Source organism: Bos mutus, chromosome 18, assembly GCF_027580195.1.
Source record: "Bos mutus isolate GX-2022 chromosome 18, NWIPB_WYAK_1.1, whole genome shotgun sequence".
In the NCBI taxonomy this organism is placed as follows: Eukaryota; Metazoa; Chordata; class Mammalia; order Artiodactyla; family Bovidae; genus Bos; species Bos mutus.
In genome coordinates, this window is record NC_091634.1 from 22,539,951 (window position 1) to 22,565,489 (window position 25,539).

Here is a 25,539-nt window from a genome sequence, read left to right on the forward strand (position 1 = left end):
TTCTTTGGAAAACGATTCCATTCCATTCACTCAACCCATGTTTACTGCTTACTTCCCAGGTGTCAGGGGATGTGTGGAACCAGGGACACCAAGATAAATAAGATATTTGCCAGAGAGCATGACCTGATAGGCCCTTGAGTGTTGGGCTGAGGGCAGACATTTTATTCAGGAGGCAGTGGTTGTCACTGAAAGTCTTTGAGCAGGAGGGTGAAATGAAGAGAGTAAAAGCCTAGAATTATAAAAGTGGCATAAATGAAGACGGGAAAAAGGCGACAACAGGCCTAAACTCACTTACCTTGCTAACAACTTGCTTATGGCTCTGGACAAACCATTCACAAGGGACTTGGAGATGATTGGAAAGCTGAATAGTTTCCACAAGGCACTGTCCACACTGAATTGTGGCAAACTCCACTTTTCCACAAGACAGGGTCATACTGGGAACGGTCACCTTGGCTTGGAGACAGATGTGAACTGGTGGCCCTCCAACCACCTAAGGTGGGCATAAAATTGCTGTTACCACATAGCACAGGCTTGGAGGAAGAATCGTGGCTTTGAAATAGCTGGGATCATCACAGGGTGGTCAGTAAGCAGTGCTGGAAGCCGGGGAGGATGAGCTGGACCCAGTGGCGCGTCTTACCTTGATGGGCAGAATGACCTCTTTGTTGCCAACAGAAACATTGCCCCCTTGTGTGTCGAATCGCACTTCAAATGTTTCCGTTTCACAGTAAGGCAGATTCTTCACACGATCTAGCTCAATACTGAAGCCTGGACCAAGACAAACAAAACTTCTTTGTGGGAAGGAAAAGTAGCAATCAAGAGCTGCTCTAGAGAGAGCCCATCTGAGGCAGGACAATCCCTCAAAGAACTGACTAATAGCCCAACACTTCTTTCAGTTGATCCCAGAAGAAACATAACCACCTCTCCAGGACAGTACAGCTGGGCACCTTGTCAGAAATGACAGCATACAATAGGAAGGGTCTCCAGCCTGGTCACCTGTGTCATGAAGGACACGCTTCTCTGCATGGAAGGACACTGGAAAGTGACTGGTGTTGGTGATCTTGATGATGTGGGTTTGGACGTCACCGAGGATGATGTAGCCAAAGTCCAGGATGTATTCTGGTAGCTGGACTCTGAAACAGTGAACAAGCTCTCCTTACCACTCACGTTTCCATATGTGAGACAGGGTGAGGCTCTTGTCTGTTCCCTCTGCAGAAGTCCCTTCTGTAGGGACTTCGGGGAGAACCACCACTCTCTAGAATGGAGGCTAGGGACGAGACACCTCCCCCAGGAGACCACACTTCTGCTTTAGCCCTCATCTCTAAATGCAGTCAGTGCTGGTCCTTAAGTACCTGAAGCCCAGTCTGTCTATTACGCAAAGTGGGAGGTTTCTAAGAGGCAGAGACCTGCCTAGCTGGCTGGCTGCTGGAGAACAGCAGATATGTGAAGCAAGTGGATTTCATCCCAACATGATCAACCATTAATTCAGGGAGCACTCTGGTGGAGGGCACCACCAGCTCTGCTACATTCTGAAACAAACATGACAGGGAAGGTCGCTTACTTGATTGGTTTACGGCGACTCCGATGGTAGAAGTCATCCATGGAAGCGGGGACAATTGATTTCTGATGTTCTATGGCATAGTCTTGGACTATAAGTCGCTCTACTTCCATCTGGAGGTGAGCATTTAACTGGAGCAAGAGAGAAGAGCAAGTGAATAAACTCTTTTAGAATATGCATTCTCAGTGGGGGCAATATCACCCCAAGGGGGCAAAAACTACTTTGTGGAGGGAAAGTCAGAAAATCTTAGATATTACAATGGCTTGTGGCCCTCCCTCCAAGGGGTCAGAGTACATAAATAGATATACAGTATAACTATGGGGTTAAATTTTTTATTGTAGGATAGAGTGGGCTAAACAAATTGTACATCTATGCCATGGACTATTACTCAGCAATGAAGTAAGGAATGAACTATTTATGTTAATGGTTCTCAAGGGCATTATGCTGAATGAAAAAAAACATCTCCAAAGGTTGCATATTGTATGATTCCATTTATATAACTTCTATGCTCATAACAAGAGTACAGAGATGGAGAACTATAGTGGTTGCCAAGTGAAAGGGGTGGGGAGCCTGGGGATGGCTACATCAATGTAAGCGTGTAAGGGCAAAAACAAATTAAAAATAAGAGGCTCAAGGGAGTTCACGGTTACTGAGTGGTTAGTATTCTGGACTTTCACTGTTGCGGTCCAGGTTTAATCTGGGAACTGAGATCCCAGTTGTGCGGGACAAGTTGTGCAGCACAGCAAAAAAAATACAGAGGCTCAATTCTCCCTGTTAAAAATAAGGGTGGAGACTTATTCCAGCTTCACTTTTCTTGAGCATTTACTTAAGAAAACTTGCAAGTTCTTTCTTTATCTCTTATAAAATATATATATAAATATTTTTAGAGGGTAAGCTTTTTGTCAGCTTCATAACCCAGGAGTGTCTTTCTCAAGGACCTGGGAACCACCTCTTTGACGTGGTTTGACATCTCTGTGTCACCATCAAGGAATACAAAGCCCCATCTCCCGGTTTCCGTGGGGGCACAGAGTCCAACTTCAGAGGACTCTATCATAAAAACACAAGAGGTTTGTTTTCCCTTTGGGTAAAGCCAATTAGCTAACACAGATGGTCATTCCAATTACCATGTGAGTTCAGCATGAAGTAAGTGTGACAAATGGTGCTGTCTAGTCCTCTTACCCGAGGACTAGTTATAGTTCTTAAGGACTAGTTACTGTTTACTTTGAGAACATGCATATAATGGGTTATATATAGTGGGATTGTATCTGCTTGGCTCCATGAAAGACAGAGATTTCTTTCTGTCTTTGCAATCTCTTAGCAGATCAGCAGAAACATGGAGCACTTTCTACTTTAATGCTTATCAATAATAAAGTTGGATTCTTTCTTCATGGAGGGATTTTGCGGGTTGGAAAGAGAGTTTGTTTGTAATTCTATTTTCCCTTAACAAGCACAAGGGATACTTAGGAGATGAAACACTTCTGTGTTTTAATTGTGGTGGTATTTACACAAAGCTATACATGGAAAAAGTGGGTAGAATCGCACACACATACAGATATGCATACACGTGTAGACATGCAGACAGACACATGAGTACATATAAAACTGATGACATCTGAATAAGCTCTGTGGCGTGTACTAACGTCAGTTTTCTGGTTTTTATATGGTTCTATAGTTACATAAGATGTTACCATTGGGAAAAACTTTTTTTTTTCCTTGCAGCTTCCTGTGAATCTAGTTCCTGTGCAGAGTGAGGCCAATCTTACCTCAGAAGAATCATCGTCAGGCACAGTCTCCTCTGGTGTCTCTAAGTGATACAGAGTTTCACATTTATTGTACTCTTTCTCTAGGTTTTTTCTGGCCTGATTTAAGAAGATTTCATATTTTTCACATCCTGTGGGGATTGGAATTAGAAGTAAATCTGGATGGCTAGAAATATACGAATTATGCCTAAAACATAGATTCTAAGCTCAGGGTGAATAAAATGAGAGGGGAAGTGAACTTTGTGATACCTCGCCTACCATGTTTTCTCTGCTTCAGAGGATATTTTGTACCAGAGACCTCACTGAAGTTTATAACATTATGCTTTAGTGAGCTACCGTCTAGTTCTCAAGAACTTTATGGCAGTAACATCCTGAGGCAGTTATGGGGTGACCAACTGGATCCCAGTTTTCTTGATATTTTTCCAGTTTAAGCACAGATGGCTGTACCACTTGGGAAACCTCTCCATGTTGGACAAACCCAGATGGATGGTCACCCTTAGGTTGGTCTTCATGTTTGTTGATTATTTATTAACTAGAAGAATATATTTGATTCAAGTTGCTTTAATTACAACTAAATAAGCTACAGTCCCCCCCGAATCAGGGAGGATGGGCAATGGCCGGAGAAATGTCAGACACCCAAGTTCACCAGTAAGCTAGCACAAATTCAAATGCCCAAGTAGACAAAGTAATTAAAGTGCCTTCTGTGAAATCATAGGAAGTGCTGAGGCTGTGGTGAACTGGAGCAGAGAAAACCCAACTAATGCTCAGATTTAAATTATTTTAAAGCTCTGTATTGGTTAAACATGTGTACTGCCATAAAGAGGCCAGATTGGCATCCAGTTTTCAGCCATGAGGCAAAGGATTTCCTTCTTGAAATTGTATTTGGAGCTGGACTAACCTATGTCTGGTTGGAACTCTAGATGGTAGAGAGTAACATGGTCTTAGATTTACTAATATTTGTGCTCATATTTTCAGGAAGCAGACAATTGGGATATAATGAATCAACAGGTGAGTTAGTGACTTTGGGGAGTGGGGTAGGAGGAAAGGCTGAGGTGGGAGAGCTTAGTCTGAAGCTGCTTAGGTAATGTGGGTTTCAAGGAACTTGAAGAGTGAAAAGTTTCTCTTGACTCCTCATCCTGCAGCCCATGTCAGGAAGAAAGAGCCAGAGTCAGTCCATGGCTCAAAAAGCTGCTTAGTTGAGCTTCAGAATCTGCTAAGACAGAAGTACTCTGGTACACAGTGATGGCTCCAAGAGTTGGATGTTGCCCAGAAAAGCCTTGGCTAGGGATGTGGGCAGACAATTAATAACAGTCTAAAAAAAAAAAAACAAAACAGTCTAAATTAGCCCAAACTGAGTAATGCCAGCATAAGGGGTTGGAACCTTGGTTGCTTCTCTTTACAGTTTATATTTTGAGAATTGTACTCCTTGCAGTAAAATTAGCCGTAGCCTTCTCAATGGCCAACCGTGAGTGACAACTCAGGGAGACAGTGCAGCTGGAAGGAACATGCCATGGAAGAAAAGGCATTTGGAAGTACGAAGTCCTGATCACTCTGTAATTTAATAATGGCGAAATTGGCCAAACGTCTTAATCTGGGACTGTGGTGGACATATCTTATTGCACTTATCTCAGGTCATCCAGTCAGCTTCAACTCTTGATGTGTTTTGCAACTGAGGAATAACACAAAAGGAGGACTGCCAAACAGATAATGCAGACTGCCAGCACTCTTGATGAGCAGCTAAAATGCATCTTGTCATCCAGTGGGGAAATATTACAGGGGGTAGAAGTACCTTTGAGGTTCCTGGGGAGATCGAGGCAGATTCGGGGAAAGATTCCCTCTCCACTCAGAGTAATATTTTCTGGGTCCAGGTGGGCAATCTGTATCTGGAAACTTCTTTGAAAGATCTCAGGCACTCCAGGTAAGTAATAAACCTTCAATACTTGCTCTTTATGGGAACTGATAAAACCCTATGCGGCAGAAAGATCAGAGAGAACTTTAAGTAAAATTTACAATAGACTCTTGCTTCCAGCAGTTTGATGCACTGAATAATCCCAAGGGCTTAGTGTATGCCATAGTGTCCACTCACAGTGTCCTCATACAGAGGAATCTTGGTTTCCTCTCCCAAGATTCATTCCTATTGCAGATGTGAGAAAAAGACAGACAATAGAAAAATAGGAAGCACATGTGGGCAGGCATTTCATAAAAGAGGAAACCGGAACAGCAAGTCAACACAGTGAAAGCTGCTTATTCTCATAAGTAATCGGGGAAGTGAAAATCAAGATCATAATGAAAAAGATTTTAACCATAAGATTGGCAAACTTTGCCAAATTTCAGTGAGACTATGAACCAAAAGAAACTCATTTACATCTGGTGGGAAATCACCAGATTTTTCACAGGAAAAATCATCATGAAAACTGTGTTAGCACCTCCTTATAAAGTTGAACAAATGCATAGCCTATGACCTCAAAATTTCACTCCTAGGAAAATTCTCTGTGAAAGCTCTTCCACCTGTTGGCGGGGACACAGGTACAAGAGTATCTGTAGCAGAATTATTTAACAGTGAAACTTGCGGGGGAAAATCCCCAAGTGTGTTTTGACAGGGAAAAGGAAAACTACCTTCCATGTAGCAGTTACAAAATGAGTAATGTACATTAGTGAAAATAAATGAACTATAGCAACATGCAACAATGTAGACTGGCCTTAAAAACAAAATATTAGGGGGAAATTGCACAAATTACAGGTACTGATGACATTTTTATAAAGCTCAAGATAAAGCAAAATCCCATAAAATGAAATCTCCATGAGGGCAGGTATATCTGTATGTTTCGTTTACTATTCGACTACAAGTTCTAGAAAAATACCTGGTCATTGCAGGTGCTTAGAAGTTTTGATAAATTAATAAACTAAAAGTACTCGATGTAAAGATGCATGCATATGTAATAGAACTGTATTTTACAAAGAAAATGACAAACATGAAATTCAGACTAGTGGTTGCAGGCCCAGGGGTACCCAGAAGGAGTATGAGAGACAAAAAGAGCTTGGGTAGATTGTCGTATGTTGAAGTGCATGCACCAACACACAAGTGATTTCAAGTATATTAGTGGTGTCCTGAGTCTGAAGATGGGTGGTAGGCGGGGTATTCATTTTTTTATTATGTGCTATAAGTCAAACACATGTGATATGGATATCTTCTACATACATCAAATATCATATAATAAATCTTTAAAATTGTGAATAAGGTCACAAAATAAAACCTCTAAGTCAGTAATCAGAAAATAAAAGTGGGAGAATTTTATGGTAAAAAACTACCAGAAAAGGCAAATCAGCCTAGAATATAAACCAGGGAAAATGCTATTATAGATTCATGTTATTTAGAAGTGCTTTAAAAGTCATTTTTGAAGGGGCCTCTAATAATTTTTAAACATATTTAATTGTCTTTTGATGTTACAACGGATGTATATTCTTTGAGGAAAAATTAGAGAATGAAGATAAGAAAAAGCCTGAGTCGTGCAAACTTATGGAGTCTTAACGTACACTGACAGATCACTGTGGTTAATCCAGGTCAAAATATTAACTCAAAATCTGACCCCTTGAGGTACCTGGCAAAAACAAATGCAACACTCTTGGTAGCGTCACATTACAATCCAGGGTGAATGAGGCTCTCCCAGGGAGAACACTCTCAGCTAAAGATGACCCCAAGCCAAACATTACAAATCATACAGGGAAAGCATTGATAATGAAAGAGAGTCAACAGTCACATAAATAGGAATAATAATAACTCAATCAGAAAAACTTAAAAGAATGTACTAAATGACTAGTGATAAATGAAGAAATTAAAATCCCAAGTGAAAGTGGTGAATCAGATGGAATATCTGAAATTAAGAGAGTAGGGTTAAACAGATTATACTCAATTGAAAAGAAAATTAGGTAACTGAAAGAGCTGAGGTAGTTATATAGAAAACAGTATAGAGAGATAAAGAGTAAAGAGACACACATGTGAAATATAGGTTAAGAAACATGGACAGAGTGAGAAGGTCCAACATATGTCTAACGTTTGCTTTAGCAGACTAGAGAAAGACTAGAGAAAGCAGGGTAGAAGCAATACTTTAAGAGATAAGAAATGAAAGACACAGGTCCTCAGAATGAAGGTGTGCTGTGTACTTAGTTGCTCAGTCATGTCTGACTCTTTGCAAACCCCATGGACTGTAACCCACCAGGCTCCTCTCTCCATGGGGATTCTCCAGGTAAGAATACTGGAGCCTGCCAAGCTCCTCTCTCCACGGGGATTCTCCAGGTAAGAATACTGGAGCCTGCCAAGCTCCTCTGTCCATGGGGATTCTCCAGGCAAGAATACTGGAATGGGTTGCCAAGCCTTCCTCCAGGGGATCTTCCCAACCCAGGGACTGAACCCAGGTTTCCTGCATTACAGGCGGATTCTTTACTGTCTGAGCCACCATGGAAACCCAAGAACACTGGAGTGGGTAGCCTATCCCTTCTCCAAGGGATCTTCCCAGCCCAGGAATCAAACCAGGGTCTCCTGCATTGCAGGTAGATTCTTTACCAGCTGAGCTACCAGGGAAGCCAGAATGATGGAATGAACATATAACCAAGAAAAAGATACAGTCATGATTGCTATAAAATGTAGAGAACCAAATCACAGTATAAACAACATACCAAACCTTGTGAAAGACAGCTACTGTGCTACTTTAAAAGATGCGATGTTAATATTGTGAATTAATATTAATAAACAAAGAAGAATTCAAAGTAAAAAGCATTAAAAGGGAAGAAAGTGGTTATTTAAAATAGATAAAATATACAGTCCAGGAAGAACACTTAATAGTCATTAAATCTTGTGTCTTCAATAACACAGAAATAAAAAATGTATAAAATGAAACTTTATATATTGTTATATACCATTTTATATACTCCAGGGTGTGGCTTACAGGTTTGAGTGTGGGCCCCTCCTACCATGATCTGTGGCTGTCATGGGTGGGTGTAGGGTAGGCTACTTACTGAGAGAGGCTGGATGAGTGGCACTCCTGGTAGAAGGTTGTCTGCTGAAGACTGGGGGTCAGTCAGAACCCTGAACTCAAAGCCAACTTTCCCAGTGTTCTTGAGAGTGATTTCTTTCTCTGTGACCAGGTCGAACAGCTCGAGAGGAGAAAAAGGAGATGAGTGACTCCCCTGCCGCCCACCCTCTGAGATTCTGGCATCATTCTGACCAAGATGGATAGACAAGCATGCCTCACATACATGTATTTCATTTTCCATGAGGTGTGTGCTGTGTACTAAGTTGGTTCAGTTGTGTCTGACTCTTTGAGACCGCATGGACTGTAGCCCGCCAGGCTGCTCTGTCCATGGGATTCTCCAGGCAAAAATACTGGAGTGGGTTGCTGTGCCCTCCTCCAGGGAGTAGATGAGGGCCAATCCACATTTTAGTATCACAACCAGGTGCCTACTGGGTGGGAGGAGCACTGGACCCTGCAGTCTGGCTCTAGCCTTAGGTCTTCTAACAACTAATTTAGTTTAGTACAGCTGTGGGTAACCTCCCTAGACCTCTGTTTCTTTACCACAAGGAATTAATATTAGAGGATCTTAAAGTAAGCTTTTTTACATTAAGAAGATTTGGATAAGATTTGAGTTCAGAATTCTAGAGTGAATGTTTCTATTTTTACAGAGAGACATGGGAGTAATAGGCCAGACATGTTCTTTTTCCTGAGATTTTGCTAACACAATCCAAAAGGTCCAATAATCACAAACTGAAGCCACGTAAGGGGCTCTTAGAATAAATAAGGGCAAGAACTAGCTGGTTCAAAGGAAGTACTCTGAGCTGAGCCAGAACCAATCACCCAGAAGACCTTGGAGATAAGGAGTGAAAGAGAATTCTATTTAGTCAACATGATACACAAAGTGTCAATAGGTGTTGGGTGAATTTGATTTTCAGCACAGTCTTTAACTTATTAATATACATGTACACATGCAATTCAGTAATAATACATGCTGCTGCTGCTACTACTGCTAAGTCACTTCAGTCGTGTCCAACTCTGTGCGACCCCATAGACGGCAGCCCACCAGGCTCCCCCGCCTGTGGGATTCACCAGGCAAGAACACTGGAGTGGGTTGCCATTTCCTTCTCCAATGCAGGAAAGTGAAAAGTGAAAGTGAAATCGCTCAGCGACTTGTGTCCGACCCTCAGCGACCCCATGGACTGCAACCTACCAGGCTTCTCCATCCATGGGATTTTCCAGGCAAGAGTACTGGAGTGCAGTGCCATTGCAGTTGCTATATAATGGGGAGTCTAATCCCCATTAAAATTTGGTAGGAGATACAGTATCTGAGTACATAACACTAATTCTAACTGGGAAGAGAAGCTGTACAGACATAGAATTGACAATTATTCCAAAGCAAGATTTAGAAAGTAAATTATATTATTACATTATGGCAAAGACTATACTTAAGTATAGCCAAGAGAATGTAGTGGAGGAGGAAGGTAACAGAGGGATGGAGCTGAGCTGGGTCTTACAGTTTGTGTGAGTTTGGAGTTGGCAGAGTGGAAAATGAAAGGGATAATACAAAAGGAAAGAGGGAGGCAGGAAGGGCTGGGGTGCATTAGGGCTAGTGGGTAAACCAGTCTGACTATAAATGAATAAATGGTTTATAATGGGAAATCATGAGAAATAAAGTTCAATATACAGGGAACATCAATTAATAGAGGGACTTAGGATACCCTTACTCAGGTGGAGGAACCTGGCTCTGATCCACAGAGTAACTCACGATTGAATGCATTCTCCGATCCAGGCATAGTACTAACCAGACACTAAAGAAACCATAACCACTTGGTGAAATAGGAATTGCTACCCCATTCCCATTTTATAGGTGAGGGGTGCTGAGACTTTGAGAGGTTAGGTGACAGTCACAGTCAGTAGGAAGTAAAAGTAAGATAACCTCCCAGTTCTTCTGACCACAGAACAATGTTTTCTTCTCTATGCTGCTTTTCCAAATGCCACTGGGGTTAACTGTTCAGGGATTGATGGCATGAAAATGTAATCTGGGGGAAATCTATCTGACAGTGATATTTAGATGGGTGATAGGTAGAAGCCAGGAATGCACTGTAATCCCTTTTCTCATGGGTCCGTGGACCAGCAGCGTCAACATCACCTGGGAGCTTGTTAGAAATGCAGAGTCTCAGGCTCCATCATGGACCTACTGAATCAGAATCTGCACTTGAACAGGACTCCAGGTGATTCGTACACACATCATAGTCTGAGTAGTAATTTAGGCATAGCTTGATGAGATCCTGGAGTGTGATAACTGTATTGGTGATGGGAAAGGAAAACCAGCTCAGAAGAATTATGCTTGATGAAGAAACAAACCCTGGAGGGTGTAAGGATGTGGGGAGGCAAGGGACAGAGTGCAGTGGAAAATTCCGTAGAGGTCGTAAACTCAAGGGGCTGAGAAAGGAGGAGTCCTACAGAAAGCAATAAAGAGCCTGGAATGGGCTTTTGGATTGAGAATAAAGATCCAAATTTTAGGGTCTAACATGCAGAATTTGAGGATAAAATAAGAAAAGCAAAGTGAAAATGTCTGGCACGTGGTTGGCAGTAGAAGGATGATCAGGGTTAGGAAGCAGATTAGGGATCAAGGACAGGGGTGATGGTGAGACTATGAAGACTGAGGTTCCAGGAGAGATGACAGCACAAGGACTATGACCAATATTGAAGGCAAACCCAGAAAAATCTCCTCCCAGTGGCTGGCAATACCTGTAATCCATAGTTAATATCCTTGGTGTCAAAGGAGTAGTTGACCAGGGAGGCCTCTCCCCTTAGTATGATCTCATAGGTGGGTCCTCCTTCCACTTCGCACAGAGCCTTAGCCTGTGCAATGATGTCACAGTGTCCATAGAAGGTGAATGATATCTGGTGGCTACTGTGTGGCCGCAGCACTCCGTAGAGGGGCAAAATATCAAACACCTGCAGAGAAAGTCATTCCACAGGAAGGTCTTCTGCAAAGGGTAGGCTAAAGTTCAGCCAGCTTACAGACTGACTCCTCACTTTACCTTGCTTGATTCTATGAAAGGTGACTAACTCAGCACTCTGAAAATATATGATGATAAGGCAGTAATGGTGCTTGGGAAATTTTCAATTTCTAACTTGGGGGCAGGTGCTCAGTAAAAAGAGTTAATATCAGATGACTTTAGGGCCCATGAGGTGTTAACTTACTTCTTCTACCCCAATGGAAAACATTTCATCCCGCTCAAAGCTCCATGGGGATTCCTGAAACTCCCTGTGGCTCTGGTTCACCTCTATTCTTTCCGTTTCAGCGGAGTTCATTCTCGATCCCTAGGGATTCGAGGTGTGAGGAAAAACTTGTAAGCATTCATAATTTGTCATCAGTGTGCTTCTCCCCTTCACTGACAGAAAAATGAAGTAGGTTGCATATATTTTAAAATAGCACCTTTCCCCTCCCACCTGCCCCCTGCCCCCCACCCATCCCCTGCCCACCGCCCCCCATCCCGAGATCACTGGGCAAGCGTCCAAGATGTATGTACAAGGATGTTTACTGCAGTGTTATTTATAAGAGCAAAACTCTGGAAGTAAACTAAAGGCCTATCACTAGGCAGGTAGGGGGTCGCTTTAAGTGAAGTGTGTGTGGTACCTCTATCTGTGGAGGATGATGCAGTGTGCATTTAGGAGCCAAGGATGACGTGCATTACTGATATCATCAGTAAAAACGCAGTCCCATTTGTGTAATACTTAGTTCAGTTCAGTCACTCAGTTGTGTCCGACTCTGAGACCCCATGGACTGCAGCAGGCCAGGCTTCCCTGTCCATCCCCAACTCCCGGAGCTTACTCAAACTCATGTCTATCGAGTTGGTGATGCCATGCAACCATTTCATCTCATATGTGTGACATTACATATGCCTAGGTATCACACCTGCAAGTGTGAGTGTGTATAAATTAACTCACATTTTCATATGCAAATAGAGATATCTGGGAGGGTAAATGCTAAAGTTTTTCTATGAATGGTGGGATTTTGAAAATTTTTGCTTTCATTTTTCTATATTCTTAAATTTTGATATTTGGCAAAACTAGTAGAATTATGTAAAGTTTAAAAATAAAAAAAATTTTTTCTATGACATCTTAAAAATACATAGAAAGGTTAAAAGATCAAAATACAATCAATCATTAGGTTATTCTGCAGATTTAAATATACATGTGTGTGTGCACAGTGTGAGTATATACATTTATATTCTGATTTTTCACTTAACATTATAGCATGACTGACACCTTCCCATATGACTAAATATTCTTTACAAGCATAATTTAAAATACTTTAAAAAACAGAAAATGTAGTATTTTTACTTAATGTATCAGTTCAGTTCAGTTCAGTCATTCAGTCGTGTCCGACTCTTTGCAACCCCATTAATCGCAGTACGCCAGGCCTCCCTGTCCATCACCAACTCCCGGAGTTCACTCAGACTCACATCCATCGAGTCAGTGATGCCATCCAGCCATCTCATCCTCTGTCGTCCCCTTTTCCTCCTGCCCCTAATCCCTCCCAGCATCAGGGTCTTTTCCAATGAGTCAACTCTTCGCATGAGGTGGCCAAAGTACTGGAGTTTCAGCTTTAGCATTATTCCTTCCAAAGAACACCCAGGGCTGATCTCCTTCAGAATGGACTGGCTGGATCTCCTTGCAGTCCAGGGGACTCTCAAGAGTCTTCTTCAACACCACAGTTCAAAAGCATCAATTCTTCAGCGCTCAGCTTTCTTCACAGTCCAACTCTCACATCCATACATGACCACTGGAAAAACCATAGCCTTGACTAGACAGACCTTTGTTGGCAAAATAATGTCTCTGCTTTTGAATATGCTATCTAGGTTGGTCATAACTTTCCTTCCAAGGAGTAAGCATCTAATAATTTCATGGCTGCAATCACCATCTGCAGTGATTTTGGAGCCCCCCCCAAAATAAAGTCTGACACTGTTTCCACTGTTTCCCCATCTATTTCCCATGAAGTGATGGGACCAGATGCCATGATCTTCATTTTCTGAATGCTGAGCTTTAAGCCAACTTTTTCACTCTCCACTTTCACTTTCATCAAGAGGCTTTTTAGTGCCTCTTCACTTTCTGCCATAAGGGTGGTGTCATCTGCATATCTGAGGTTATTGATATTTCTCCCGGCAATCTTGATTCCAGCTTGTGCTTCTTCCAGTCCAGCGTTTCTCATGATGTACTCTGCATAGAAGTTAAATAATCAGGGTGACAATATACAGCCTTGACGTACTCCTTTTCCTATTTGGAACCAGTCTGTTGTTCCATGTCCAGTTCTAACTGTTGCTTCCTGACCTGCATATAGGTTTCTCAAGAGGCAGGTCAGGTGGTCTGGGATTCCCATCTCTTTCAGAATTTTCACAGTTTATTGTGATCCACACAGTCAAAGGCTTTGGCATAGTCAATAAAGCAGAAATAGATGTTTTTCTGGAACTCTCTTGCTTTTTCGATGATCCAGCAGATGTTGGCAATTTGATCTCTGGTTCCTCCACCTTTTCTAAAACCAGTTTGAACATCAGAAAGTTCACAGTTCATGTATTGCTGAAGCCTGGCTTGGAGAATTTTGAGCATTACTTTACTAGCATGTGCAATTGTGTGGTAGTTTGAGCATTCTTTGGCATTGCCTTTCTTTGGAATTGGAATGAAAATTGACCTTTTCCAGGCCTGTGGCCACTGCTGAGTTTTCCAAATTTGCTGGCATATTGAGTACTGCACTTTCACAGCATCATCTTTCAGGATTTGAAATAGCTCAACTGGAATTCCATCACCTCCACTAGCTTTGTTTGTAGTGATGCTTTCTAAGGCCCAGTTGACTTCACATTCCAGGATGTCTGGCTCTAGGTGAGTGATCACACCATCGTGATTATCTTGGTCATGAAGATCTTTTTTGTACAGTTCTTCTGTGTATTCTTGCCACCTCTTCTTAATATCTACTGCTTCTGTTAGGTCTATACCATTTCTGACCTTTATCGGCCATCTTTGGACTGGAATGCAAAAGTAGGAAGTCAAGAAACACCTGGAGTAACAGGTGTTCCAGTCCTGTGGCCACTGCTGAGTTTTCCAAATTTGCTGGCATACTGAGTACAGCACTTTCACAGCATCATCTTTCAGGATTTGAAATAGCTCAACTGGAATTCCATCACCTCCACTATCAGGGATTTCTCAAAATCAATTAAAAGAAAAAAAAAGCTCTCATTTTCTAAAAAAAGGACTTCATCATATTGCCTTGTGCAAATATAATATATTCAACCAGTCTCTCATTGGGAGAATTAAGTCGTTTCCAACTTTCTTCCTCTTTCCAATAAAGCTGCTATGTACAAGGATAGTTACCTGTCATTATGCAAACCTAAAAGTATATGTGTAGAATAGTACTGTAGTAGAGGAACCGTGTATTTTAAATTTTGATGTGCTCAGTCACTAAGTGATGTCCGACTCTTTGCAACCCCATGGTGTATACTGCCAGGCTTCTCTATCCATGGGATTTTCCAGGTGAGAATACTGGAGTGGGTTGCCATTTCTTTGTCCATTAAATTTTGATACACCTGTGAAACTGCCTGTCATAAAGGCTCCACTAATTTACACCCCTGTCTACAAAGTGTGAAAATGCTTGCTTCCTCCAACTCTGCCACTATAGAGACAAATCCTATTTTAAAAGATTGCAGATCATCATGGACACAAAGCAATTTACTTTCTCAAATTTTTTTTTTTGCTATTTCTAAAGTGTTTTAACATACATCTTTGTATATACATCTATGTATATACAATATACATGTTGTATTGTATTCCTGATTATTTCCTTAGGCCATCATTCTAGAAGGAGAATTTAAGAGTATGAATTTATAAACTTTCTTCCTGTTTTTTTTTTAAACCATGTAAGACAGTTCTCCTTTTGTAGCCTCTATCTAGGGGCTGGGAAGAATGCATGATGCCCAAGGTCAGGGGTAACTGGCTTTTCCGTTACAGAGAAAGTCTATGTGCTGAGGTGTCTGGGTTGTCACTGAGGTGATGGTTCTGTGGGTGTTTGGTTGGGAAGTGACCTGGAAAAAGATTCATAGCCCACTCGCCCCAGAGAAAGGAAACCGTACGTCTGAGATGGCCAGGGGGGGCACTTGTGCTTTTTTGTTTTCTCTTTCTTCACATCCGACATCTTCATCCACAATGATAGTCCTAGGGAGTTTAATGAAATGTGGAGAATCACTCATTCAGCCACCATCACAACACAGTCTTCAGCTGCATGATGGCCCTGTCTTCCTCTCTCCTCTGCTGCACCCCAAAGAATAAGTGAGGTTCTCACTCAAGAGACACTTTTCTCAAGCTGGTCAGCGCTCTGTTACTCCCTGCCGCCAAACACCCAGTCTACAGCATCAAACTGGCCAGTTTTCTAGAGGCCCCAACCCTTTTTTCCTGGCCTATGAGGGCCTTATCTGACTTACAGAAGTTCTCAAAAGCTCAGGCAACCCTTCAGACAATTTGGATGTGCCCCTGAGTGCTCAATGTTAAGCTTCATCATTTATTAGCACATTTTTATTGTGAGACTACCAGGTTTGGCCAATTGTCACATCCTTCTCTGCCTTCTAAATAAAGTTGACCTGACCCTGGCTGCAGACCTTAGGCAGATGGAGAAGGCAACATCCCTCAGGAATCAGGAGGCTATACTTTCTAAGAGCAGAGATGATTTTTAACTCTGGATCCCAGATAGATGCCCAGCAAAGACTCTAACACAGAGGAGGCGCTCATTAAACTGGAAGAATAAATGAAGGACATGAAGAATGAGTTCAAGAATATAATTCAGTGTGGAGAAAAGAACGCTATAGAGAAACACACTGTGGCTTTGAGTTTGCACTTACTTAACAAAATCACTTAGGTCGATCTCGGGGGACTCTATTGCTGGGACTGCAGCCGAGCTGCCAGATGCCAAGGTTACTGGGGTGGACTCCCCCTGGGACAGCGCAAACCTACAAAACATAGGGTGGACGGGGGAACACAGTCACATCAGCTGTTGCAGGTCAGTGCCTGGTAGGCTCTTTCTTGGAGGCCAAACTCTTAACTCCTAGACCAGGTAGGTTGAGATGGGACTGCCCCACCCCTCTCTTGGACTGACCTTCCTCACTTCATAACAGGTTTCACTTTCTCCAAAAGTTTGCTGATCAGCCCCTTCCAGTATGCGTCAAGTGTCTTTTCTCTGAGAACCCGTGGCCTCCGGGCTTCCCCTCACACACTGTTCTCCCCCTTCCTGCTAGACTGTGAGCTCGCTGGGGACTTGGATCTAATACGCCCTCTAACACAGCGCATGGCCTGCAGGGGCACGCAGGCACAGCTAGGAATTAATGAGTCACTCGGGCTCCTGCTCCCGGTTGAGCAGAAAGCAGGGTCAGGTTGTGAGGCACGCACTCTCAAGTCCTGCTAGTGAGGGCTTAGCCTCTGTGGGGCCCTGCCTCCCACCATGCTTGCTCTGGGTGGCTTGCCTGCCGCACCCTGGTCCTGGCCTGGCCAGTTTGCTTTGTCACCACTCCAGTTCTCAGAGCCCCCAAGGGCCGAGGGAGAAAGCGGGTGACCGCACCAGCTGGTACTAAAGGCCTTATGTCCAGGTCTTATGTTCAGTTTTTATGGAATGGACCTCACAAAGGCCAGAGTGGTGGGGTCACCCCCATTCTTAGTTTTCCCAGGGTGCAGGGGCTTTTTTAAGGATACCTCCCCTCTCCCATCTCAGGCCCCTGATATTAATTTCAACCCAATTTCACTTAGATATTCATTCTGACCCCATCTGCTGTCTATGTTTTTCTTAAAAGGTTCAGGAGAAATGTTATCTGTTTTATGAAGCTCCCACCACTTCCCATCTTCCTCTGAAGTTTCACAGCATTTCACGTGCACGTTTTTTAGGATACTGTCCACTTCACCTGAGTGCCATTTCCTAAACTTCAGAAGTTCCACTACCCTCCGACTTCATGATTTCTGCCTTGTTGAGTCTCACCTAATAAATCCATTTTATTGAGGTATAGCTAACATTCACAATGCACTCACTTTAAACATACAGTTTGATGAATTTTTGCACGTATATATACACCTTCCCAGTATAATCATTGCCTTATTAATGTACACCGCACTTAAAATGTTCATCATCTTGAGAAGTTCCTTTGTGCCTCTGCCCAGGCAACCCCCAACCCTGGCTCCAGATGAACACTCATCAGCTTTCTACCACTGTAGATTAAGCTGTGCCTACAGTTTCATGTAAGTGGAATCCTAAATATGTACTCTTTTGTGTCTGACTTCTTTTGCTCAGCATAGTGGTTTTGAGAATCATCTATACTGTTCCAAGGGGCAGTAGTCTCTTCTTTTTCATCACTGAGCAGTATTCCACAGTATGTGTGATGACTAGAGTGTTTATCCATCATCTTGTTGATAAGACACCTTGGCTTTTTCCAGCTTTTAATACTATAAATTAAGTTGCTAAGAACAAATGAGTACATGTCTTTCTGTGGACATTATGCTTTCATTCCTCTCAGGTAAATTCCAAGAAAGGGAACTGCTGGGTTGTATGGTATACGTATGTTTAAAATTATAGGAAAGTGCCCATTTTCCAAGGTGACTTTACACCAGTTTACATTACCACCCACAGTGCTGAGAGTTCTGGTTGGCCCACATCTTCACCCATACTTGGTATTCAGTATTTTAAATTGTAACTATTCAAATGAATATGAAGTGAAGGCACATTATAGTGTTAATCAGTAGGCTTATTTTCAAGGAAAACCTTGTATCATTAAACTAAAAACTAGCTTTGTCTACCACATTTAGAAAAATCAGCATGATGGGGAAAAATTAATGTCATTACTTTCTTGCCTGGTGAAGACTTGAGTTGACTCCCGCTTACTCTTTTCTAGAAGAGAGACCAGTTCGGTTTCCTCTTGGGGAAACACTGGGCTAGCACCACCCAAGCACTGTGAGCTCTTGGAGGGCAGGGTTCAAGGTCTTTCCTCTTCACCATTCACAAAGCCCAGGGTCTTAGATACAGGGCATGAGCTCAGTACAGGTCTGACTGGATGGATGGATGGATGGATGGTTGAACAAGAACAGGAAGGCAGCATGCAGGGTGATTTGGCTCTTTTGCACCTCCACCTCCACCCCCATCCCCATCCAGGATGGCCTCATAAGAGCGTGGAAAAGCTCTTTTTATCTTCCACAACTTTTCATTTGGCTCCTTTCAGGTCACGTGTCTCTGGCTGACATTATCTTGGGCTGAAATGATACCATTCAAAGGCAAAGGACAGAGGCACTGGGTGCTGGGAGGCTCATTAGACTCCGGAACCTCATCCTTGGATAAATTCTGATTCTTCAGGTCTCAGTAGGGCCCAGGAGTTAGATGTTTAATGTCTTCCCAGGTTGATTCTAATGTAGAGCCAAATTTAGGACCCATCGTGGATAGGAAAGGCCAGAGGACAGTGAAGGGCTGGAGCTGATAATTAACGTGGGGCTGTCACTCAGCCTAACCAGCTTGGGACAGTGACGACCAGCAGAGGGTGATTCGGAGCATTTATTAAATCACCCCAGGCAGCAGACTCTCTGGGGAGACTCTGCAGGTCCCTGCCCCGCATAACAGCACTCTCATCCAAAATTTGCACCCCCTGGGATGTGGTTTGGATGGGGGAAAAAAGCATATGGGAATATCTGAAAAGTAAAAATACGAAGCTATAGAGTGTCTGCAGACCTGAGGAAAAACAACACCTCAGCTGACAATGCTACCTGGACATCGGGGAAGCAAGAGGTCTTTTGGAAACAAACAAAGGAGACTAGCAAAGCTGACCCACTGCTAACAGGCAGCAGACAGAGAAAGCTTCATCATAATGAAGGCTTTAACTTATCATTAAAATGGAAAACCTGCTTCAAAGAATTGAAATAGAATGTTGGGAGAGTTTTTTGGATCAAATTTCATTTTGCTTTCAGGAACAGATGATTACTTTCCTGTTATGCTGACCCAAACAGGATTAGATTCAGTTATTTTTAAAAGAGAATGTGTGGCAAACAAGGAAAATCAATACTGCTCCAGTTGCAGAGCTGCCCATGTCAGGATTGCTGAAGGAACCAGCAAAGAAGCCCTCCCCTCAGCTGTGACAGGGCTGTGTGAATGTCAGACACTGTCCGTCAGCCACGTTGGTTTGGGCTCAGCGATTTCCCTTTCCATATTTTATTTTCAATTCATGGGTAAGTTACGATCGATGCAATCTTTTGTGTTACAAATTAAAAGAAGTCCACCTCTCTTCTTTCCTGGTCTCCCTTCACCTGGATGCAGTGTTCCATCAAAACAAAACCCCAAAGGACAGGCTGGTGTTTCAGGTAATGCTGTGTATCATGGTTTAGACCACATTTGGAGATGGAATGGTGTATGTTGCACAGCCACTGAAGTCTCTGCGGTGCAGACAAGGTCTTGAAAAAGAGGGGTACCCTTGTAGTAGACAGTGACTTTTAATTTGCGGATTCATCGAAACTTGGATTCTGGGAACATCCATATAAGAGGGTGAAAATGGCCACTGGCTGGATAAAAGGGTCCTGCAGGTACGTTTTGTTTGGCTCACGTTTAATATTTTTTGAAATTACTGACAGCAGCAGAGGCTGGTGGTACACAGGCTAGGTGCACTGGGATGATGCGCCCACCCCTGGGTGCTGTGGCTGCTGGTTACACCTTTCTCTGAGCACTGCCCTGGCTCAGTGGGAGCTGCTTCACGCGCCCTGAGCTGCCGAGGAGGTTATGGTTCTCATCCCCTACAGTCCCAACTATGCAGTTGTGTCCCACCTCAGCATGGGTGGCCAGCGGGAATCTGCCTTCTGGGCCACAATGAAGGGCTAAGGCAGGCTGTCTTCCCTGTGTGCATGTCTGCAGTCTGCCTCGCCCACTCATGTGGCAGAGTGAGTGCTGATGGGGAAGGTGCTGAGCAAGTCCCATCTGTTTCGTCTGTCATTTGCTTCCCAATGTGGAAAGATCAGCAAGTGTAAGACCACAAAGCCGGGCAATAAATATGGAAACGTGGCTGAGGCTTTGTGTTTGTGCTCAGAGAGGCTCCGAAATTTGCCTACTTTTAATGTAATTTAAAGTGATGATTATAATCTGCTCCATTTAGAAGCAGGAACTGGGGGGGGAGGCTATCTAATCTAGGGCAGTTTTTGAGGTGCAGTGTTGGAAGAAGGGCAGGAAGGAAGGAAAGAGGGTGGTTTAAGAAATTGAGAGAAGCGTAGGTCAGATAGCTGAGAGGAAGAATGGGAATGTAAAAAACCACCTGATAAGATCTAACAAGTAAAGATGTATGGTTTGCTTAGTGTAGCACAGATTATAAATTAAAGCAATGGAAATAGAAGGTATAATTGTAGGAGAAAATACCTTGACAATGAAATCAGTCTTGTCAAACAGCACACATTCACAGCCTTGAATTGCTGGAACTTCAGCTGGACCTCTGGACCCATGCTAGGAGCACTGATGGGACACCAGCAACTGCTGTGGGTCATTTTCTCATTTTGTTTTCAAAATAAGGGGAGGGCGGGGAGCAGAAGGCTTGACCCTGAAGGGCCTCGTATGTCTCACCAAGGAGCTGACTTTATCCTCAGGAAAATGGGGAGTCTTCTAAAACGTTTTAAATGGGGAAGTGAAATGATCAGTAAGTTCATTTGGGCTGTAGAAAGGGGCAGGGATTTGAAGGGAACAGCCCTAGCACGCCCAAACCTGTGAACCATGCCGTAAACAGCGATGGAAAATATAACCCAATGGGATGTTCTCTGTTTTTATATGATTTTTTTTTTTTTTACAAAATAAGAATCAGGAAGCTCGCACAGAAAACAGTGTTAGACATTCAGACAAAAGATAATGGCGGCCTTGGTCAAGGAGGTGGAGACGGAGATGGAGACGGAGCGAGACGCTCCTGTGCAGATTAGGAGGTGGGATGGCAGGACCATGGCCCTGGGCGAGGAGCTCATCCTCACAGACCGCAGCCCAAGATCCAGCCCCCACTGCTGCCGCCTCCCCAGCCCGTCCATGAGCAAGGCTGAGTGGCTGGCTAGGTAGAGGGGATGGAGATAGGAGCCTGAGGGGCCGCACTACAATCACCTATGTTCCCCGTACATTTGGCAACTTTCCCTGCCCAATACCAAGAGGAAGAGGCATGTGAACACACTAAAAATCAAGCGGCAGCAGGACGAGCACCTCTCCTGCCACTGTGGCTGCTATCCCCGCCCTCCTGTCATGCGTACCTCCACTGTGGCCAGCCCTGACCCCCAGCTCACTGCTTCTCTAGTCTCCATCATTGTCATCACCGTCAACAGCGCTGCCATCACCATCATCTGCTCCCATCTGGCACCTACACACTTTCTGACACGGAAAGCAGCCTGCCTGAGCCCTCTGTTATGTCCCAGAACGCTTCCAACTGGCCTACCTGTTCTAAGCTGCACGTTGGTGAGACACAACCGAACAGCCGAGACCTCAAGTTACTTATACTGTTTTTAAAGGTTCTCAGAAGGAACTGCTGCTTCCAGAACAATGGATCTCCCTGCAGCTATCCGCCGAATCACCCGTGGTTCTTTAAGAACAACTTGCCTACCCAAAACTGTAAGAAATAAACGTCTGTCGTTTTAAGCCACCCAGTCTGCAGTAGTTGTTTTAGCAGCCCAAATGGACTAAGACAGGCCCTAATAAAGTAACCGTAGCCAACAATTAGCACCTCTTACTCTCTCTCAACTATTATATTAGTCTCCGGCCATACCACCCTGAACGCGCCCGATCTCGTCTGATCTCGGAAGCTAAGCAGGGTCGGGCCTTTCTAAGGACTGCCTGTGTTTTAGTTGCTCAGTTGTGTCTGACTGTTTGGAACCCCATGAACTTAAGCCCACCAGACTCCTCTGTCCATGGAACTCTCCAGTCAAGAATACTGGAGTGGGTAGCCACTCCCTTCTCCAGGGGATCTTCCTGACCCAGGTGGCTCAGATGATAAAGAATCTTCCTGCAATGCAGGAGATTTGAGTTTGATCCCTGGGTTGGGAAGATCCCCTGGAGAAGAGAATGGCTATCCACTCCAGAATTCTTGCCTGGAGAAGTCCATGGACAGAGAAGCTTGGTGGGCTACAGTCCATGGGATGGCAATGAGTCAGACATGACTAAAGGACTAATACTTTTACTTTCTTTTCAAGGACTGCCTAGTTAAATCCTCACAACAGGTTGATGAGGTAGGTATGATGATGGTCTTCAGTCTTCAGATGATAAAACTCCTAGAGTAAGTCAGTGGCTGAGCTAAGTCAGCCTGGCTCCAAAGCTGATGCCCTTCACACTTTCCTGGACAACAGGAGAAGGCTCCTCCTTGGTTACTTCATGCCAGGCCATGCCCAAGGCAGTGACTCATAAAGTAGGCTTTTTTTTTTAATTATTGTAAAAGTAATTGGAATCTACAACATAAGGAACATACAGTGCATTGTCTAAAAGCTTTCTCTGGAAGAGGAGGGACCCATTCTGATTGTATCTAAATATGGAAAGCAAGACACAGTTGACCTTGCCCCTGCAGTGACTTCCTACAGTTTTGTTGGAAGGTAAGAGTGGAGGGGTGTGCCCAGAGTCTACCTTGAAGCTCTCCAGAGGGATTTCCGTGATAAGTGACCACTTCTATAAAAGCTCCAGAAGGTGTCTCCACTGCTACATGCTGCCGAACAGGTGGGCTGTGAAATCTCCCTTACAATCAGCTTCAAAGCTCTTCAGAAATGTTTCCAAAACAGGACAGCTTTTAAAGTCAATTTCTTCTTTTAAAAAATTTTAAGTTTTTTATTTTGTTTTGGGGTATAGCCAATTAACAACATTGTGATAGTTTTAGGTGAACAACAAAACGACTTGACCATACATATACGTGTATCCCTTCTCCCCTAAACTCTTCTCCCATCCAGGCTGCCATATAACATTGAACACAGTTCCCTGGGATCTGATTTATCCACGTGTGTATTACTTAAGATTTCCCAACTCCCCCAAAGCTAGCTATATCTACTAAGGGCCAGACGTTAAAAAATTGTCAATTTCTTTCATGTCTGGCTCTTAGTAGATATAGCTAGCTTTGGGGGAGTTGGGAAATCTTAATACAAACATGTGGATAAATCAGATCACTATATGAAGCAAGCAGATGTCATCCTAACTCAGGTTCAGATGTGCACCTATAACTTACCACTGATTCCTTTAGAAGCCAGGTTAGTTCACACTGAATATCTAAAAGCCTGACGCCCTCCACTGAATTTGAGACATTGAGAAGATGCCTTAAAAAGAATGAATCTAAAATAAGGTAACTGGAATTCTTCTATAATAACATAAAAACAGTACTAGAAGTTTTATAACACTCAAAATTGAAATGAAAAGGCAGCCCAATTCATTTCTCTATGGGGTAACGTATCTCAGGAAATTGGACTAAATTAAACTGCAAACAGAAGCAGACTGTACGATTCCTCACATGGTGATCACTTTTAAGTTAAATATGAAGAGAGTGAAAAGTCGCCCTTTTCTTGGACTGGAGTCACTTGCAGGCTGACTACAAAGGCAGGAACTTATTTCTGGAAGCTCAGACTTGAAACATGGTGTGAAACCCTCCCATTAGTCCCAGAGGCAAATGTGATCCCCTGTTTTTAGCTGGACATCATAGCAGGAGAGGAGATTCTAGATAAATGGGCTATGGGAGGCCTGGGGGGCTTCCAGGGGCATCAGCATGGAGGATAAGCAGGACAGCTGGGGGCTGACCTCACATTGTTCTCTTTCATCAGGGGCTTCAGATTTACCAATGGTGTTATATTTATGATGAGGGTGATAAGATGTAGGTGTTGAATTCATTATTATTCTTAAGCTATGTGCATGTGTTATACATGCTTTTGCCTACATGATGTAATTTCACAATAAAACAAGAGTGAATGTCAAGGAACACTGTGGAGTGAGAAAGGGCTTCAGCTGGGTTTGAAATCATTACTGACCCAGAGAGGCAGTTTCAGTTAAGCAACGGGCCAAAAGCCAGCTGAATTTGAAAAAGGCAGTGAAAGGTGTGACTAGTGTACTGTTTTCCTCTGGCTCCTCATACAGAGATGGTGCTTGACACAAGAGGATTAAGAGGAGGGCTTTCCAAGATGTGGAGCACTTGTGCCGAAGGCAAAAAGCTAGAGGCCAAAAATCTCTCTGGTGAGAGAGATTACTGATGGAGAGAAGCACAGATGGAAAGTCTGGCCTTGAAAAGCAACAGATGTCAGGAGAAGGAAATGAGATGATGAAAGCGGTAGCCCGAAGAAAAGCAGTATGTGGTGTGGGCTAGAGGGAAGCAAGCTGTCTAGCAGTGCGGCGGGAACCAGGAAGGACGGATGCCTGAGTAAGAGGGTGGCTAGGAGCTAGAAGGCAGGACCGATCCAGGAAACACTTTTGAGGAAAAACTGATGGCACGTACTGACCAACTGGGCTGAGAACAGAAGCAGAACCAAAGAAAGATGGTACAAAACCAGATAGGCATAGCCTTGGGAATGTTCAGGATCAATGATCAGTGAGTGACATGTTGCTTTCCAAAGTAACTGTGTTGGTTTAGAAGCCTATTATCAATGCATGTGCTTCTAACCTCCACACCCTCAACAACATTCAGTATGGCCGTATTGCATTTAATATGGTGGGTGTGCAGTGGTGCCCAGTTGTTGTTTTAATTTCCATTTTCAAGATTACTAATAAGATGGAACATCTTTTGATACGCTTACTGGCCATTCAGATCTCTTCCGTGAAATAACTGCTCATTTCCTCCCTTTTAAAATTGAATTACATGTTTCTTCCTTCAAAGGCATGCTTTATGTATTATGTACTCTAATAATTTTAAGGTAATATGTATGCTGAAACCTTTTTCAGTTTGTAAGTTGTCTTTCATTCTTTTCTATGGTGTAAAAAGGAATAAAAGTTCTCAAATTTAAGGCAGAAACTATGAAAAGTTTCTTTAAGTTTCTGTTATTTTGAACCTTAAGCCTTTTGTTATCTTGTTTAAAAAATTCCCCTTTATTCAGAGATCATCAAGGCATCATCCCACATTTTTTTCATACTTAAAGTTCAGACTTTTATACCTTTAACCCATATGGAATTAATTTTTTGTATAGTGTGAGTTTAGGGATGCATTTAGGCTTTTTTTCCTCCATAGATAGTGGATTGTCCCTA

The 25,539-nt window shown here is 43.2% G+C and overlaps 1 protein-coding gene across 1 annotated transcript in view; it reads right to left on the reverse strand.

Annotated features, from left to right (window-relative positions):
• Positions 1-25,539, reverse strand: part of HYDIN (HYDIN axonemal central pair apparatus protein) — a 339,548-nt gene that overhangs the window by 92,718 nt on the left and 221,291 nt on the right. The window contains 11 exon segments of the mRNA XM_070388036.1: positions 296-490; positions 638-765; positions 994-1,130; positions 1,559-1,686; positions 3,319-3,446; positions 5,105-5,282; positions 8,329-8,466; positions 11,076-11,285; positions 11,535-11,654; positions 15,455-15,536; positions 16,217-16,324. Of these exon segments, the coding sequence (XP_070244137.1) occupies positions 296-490; positions 638-765; positions 994-1,130; positions 1,559-1,686; positions 3,319-3,446; positions 5,105-5,282; positions 8,329-8,466; positions 11,076-11,285; positions 11,535-11,654; positions 15,455-15,536; positions 16,217-16,324 (1,552 nt within the window).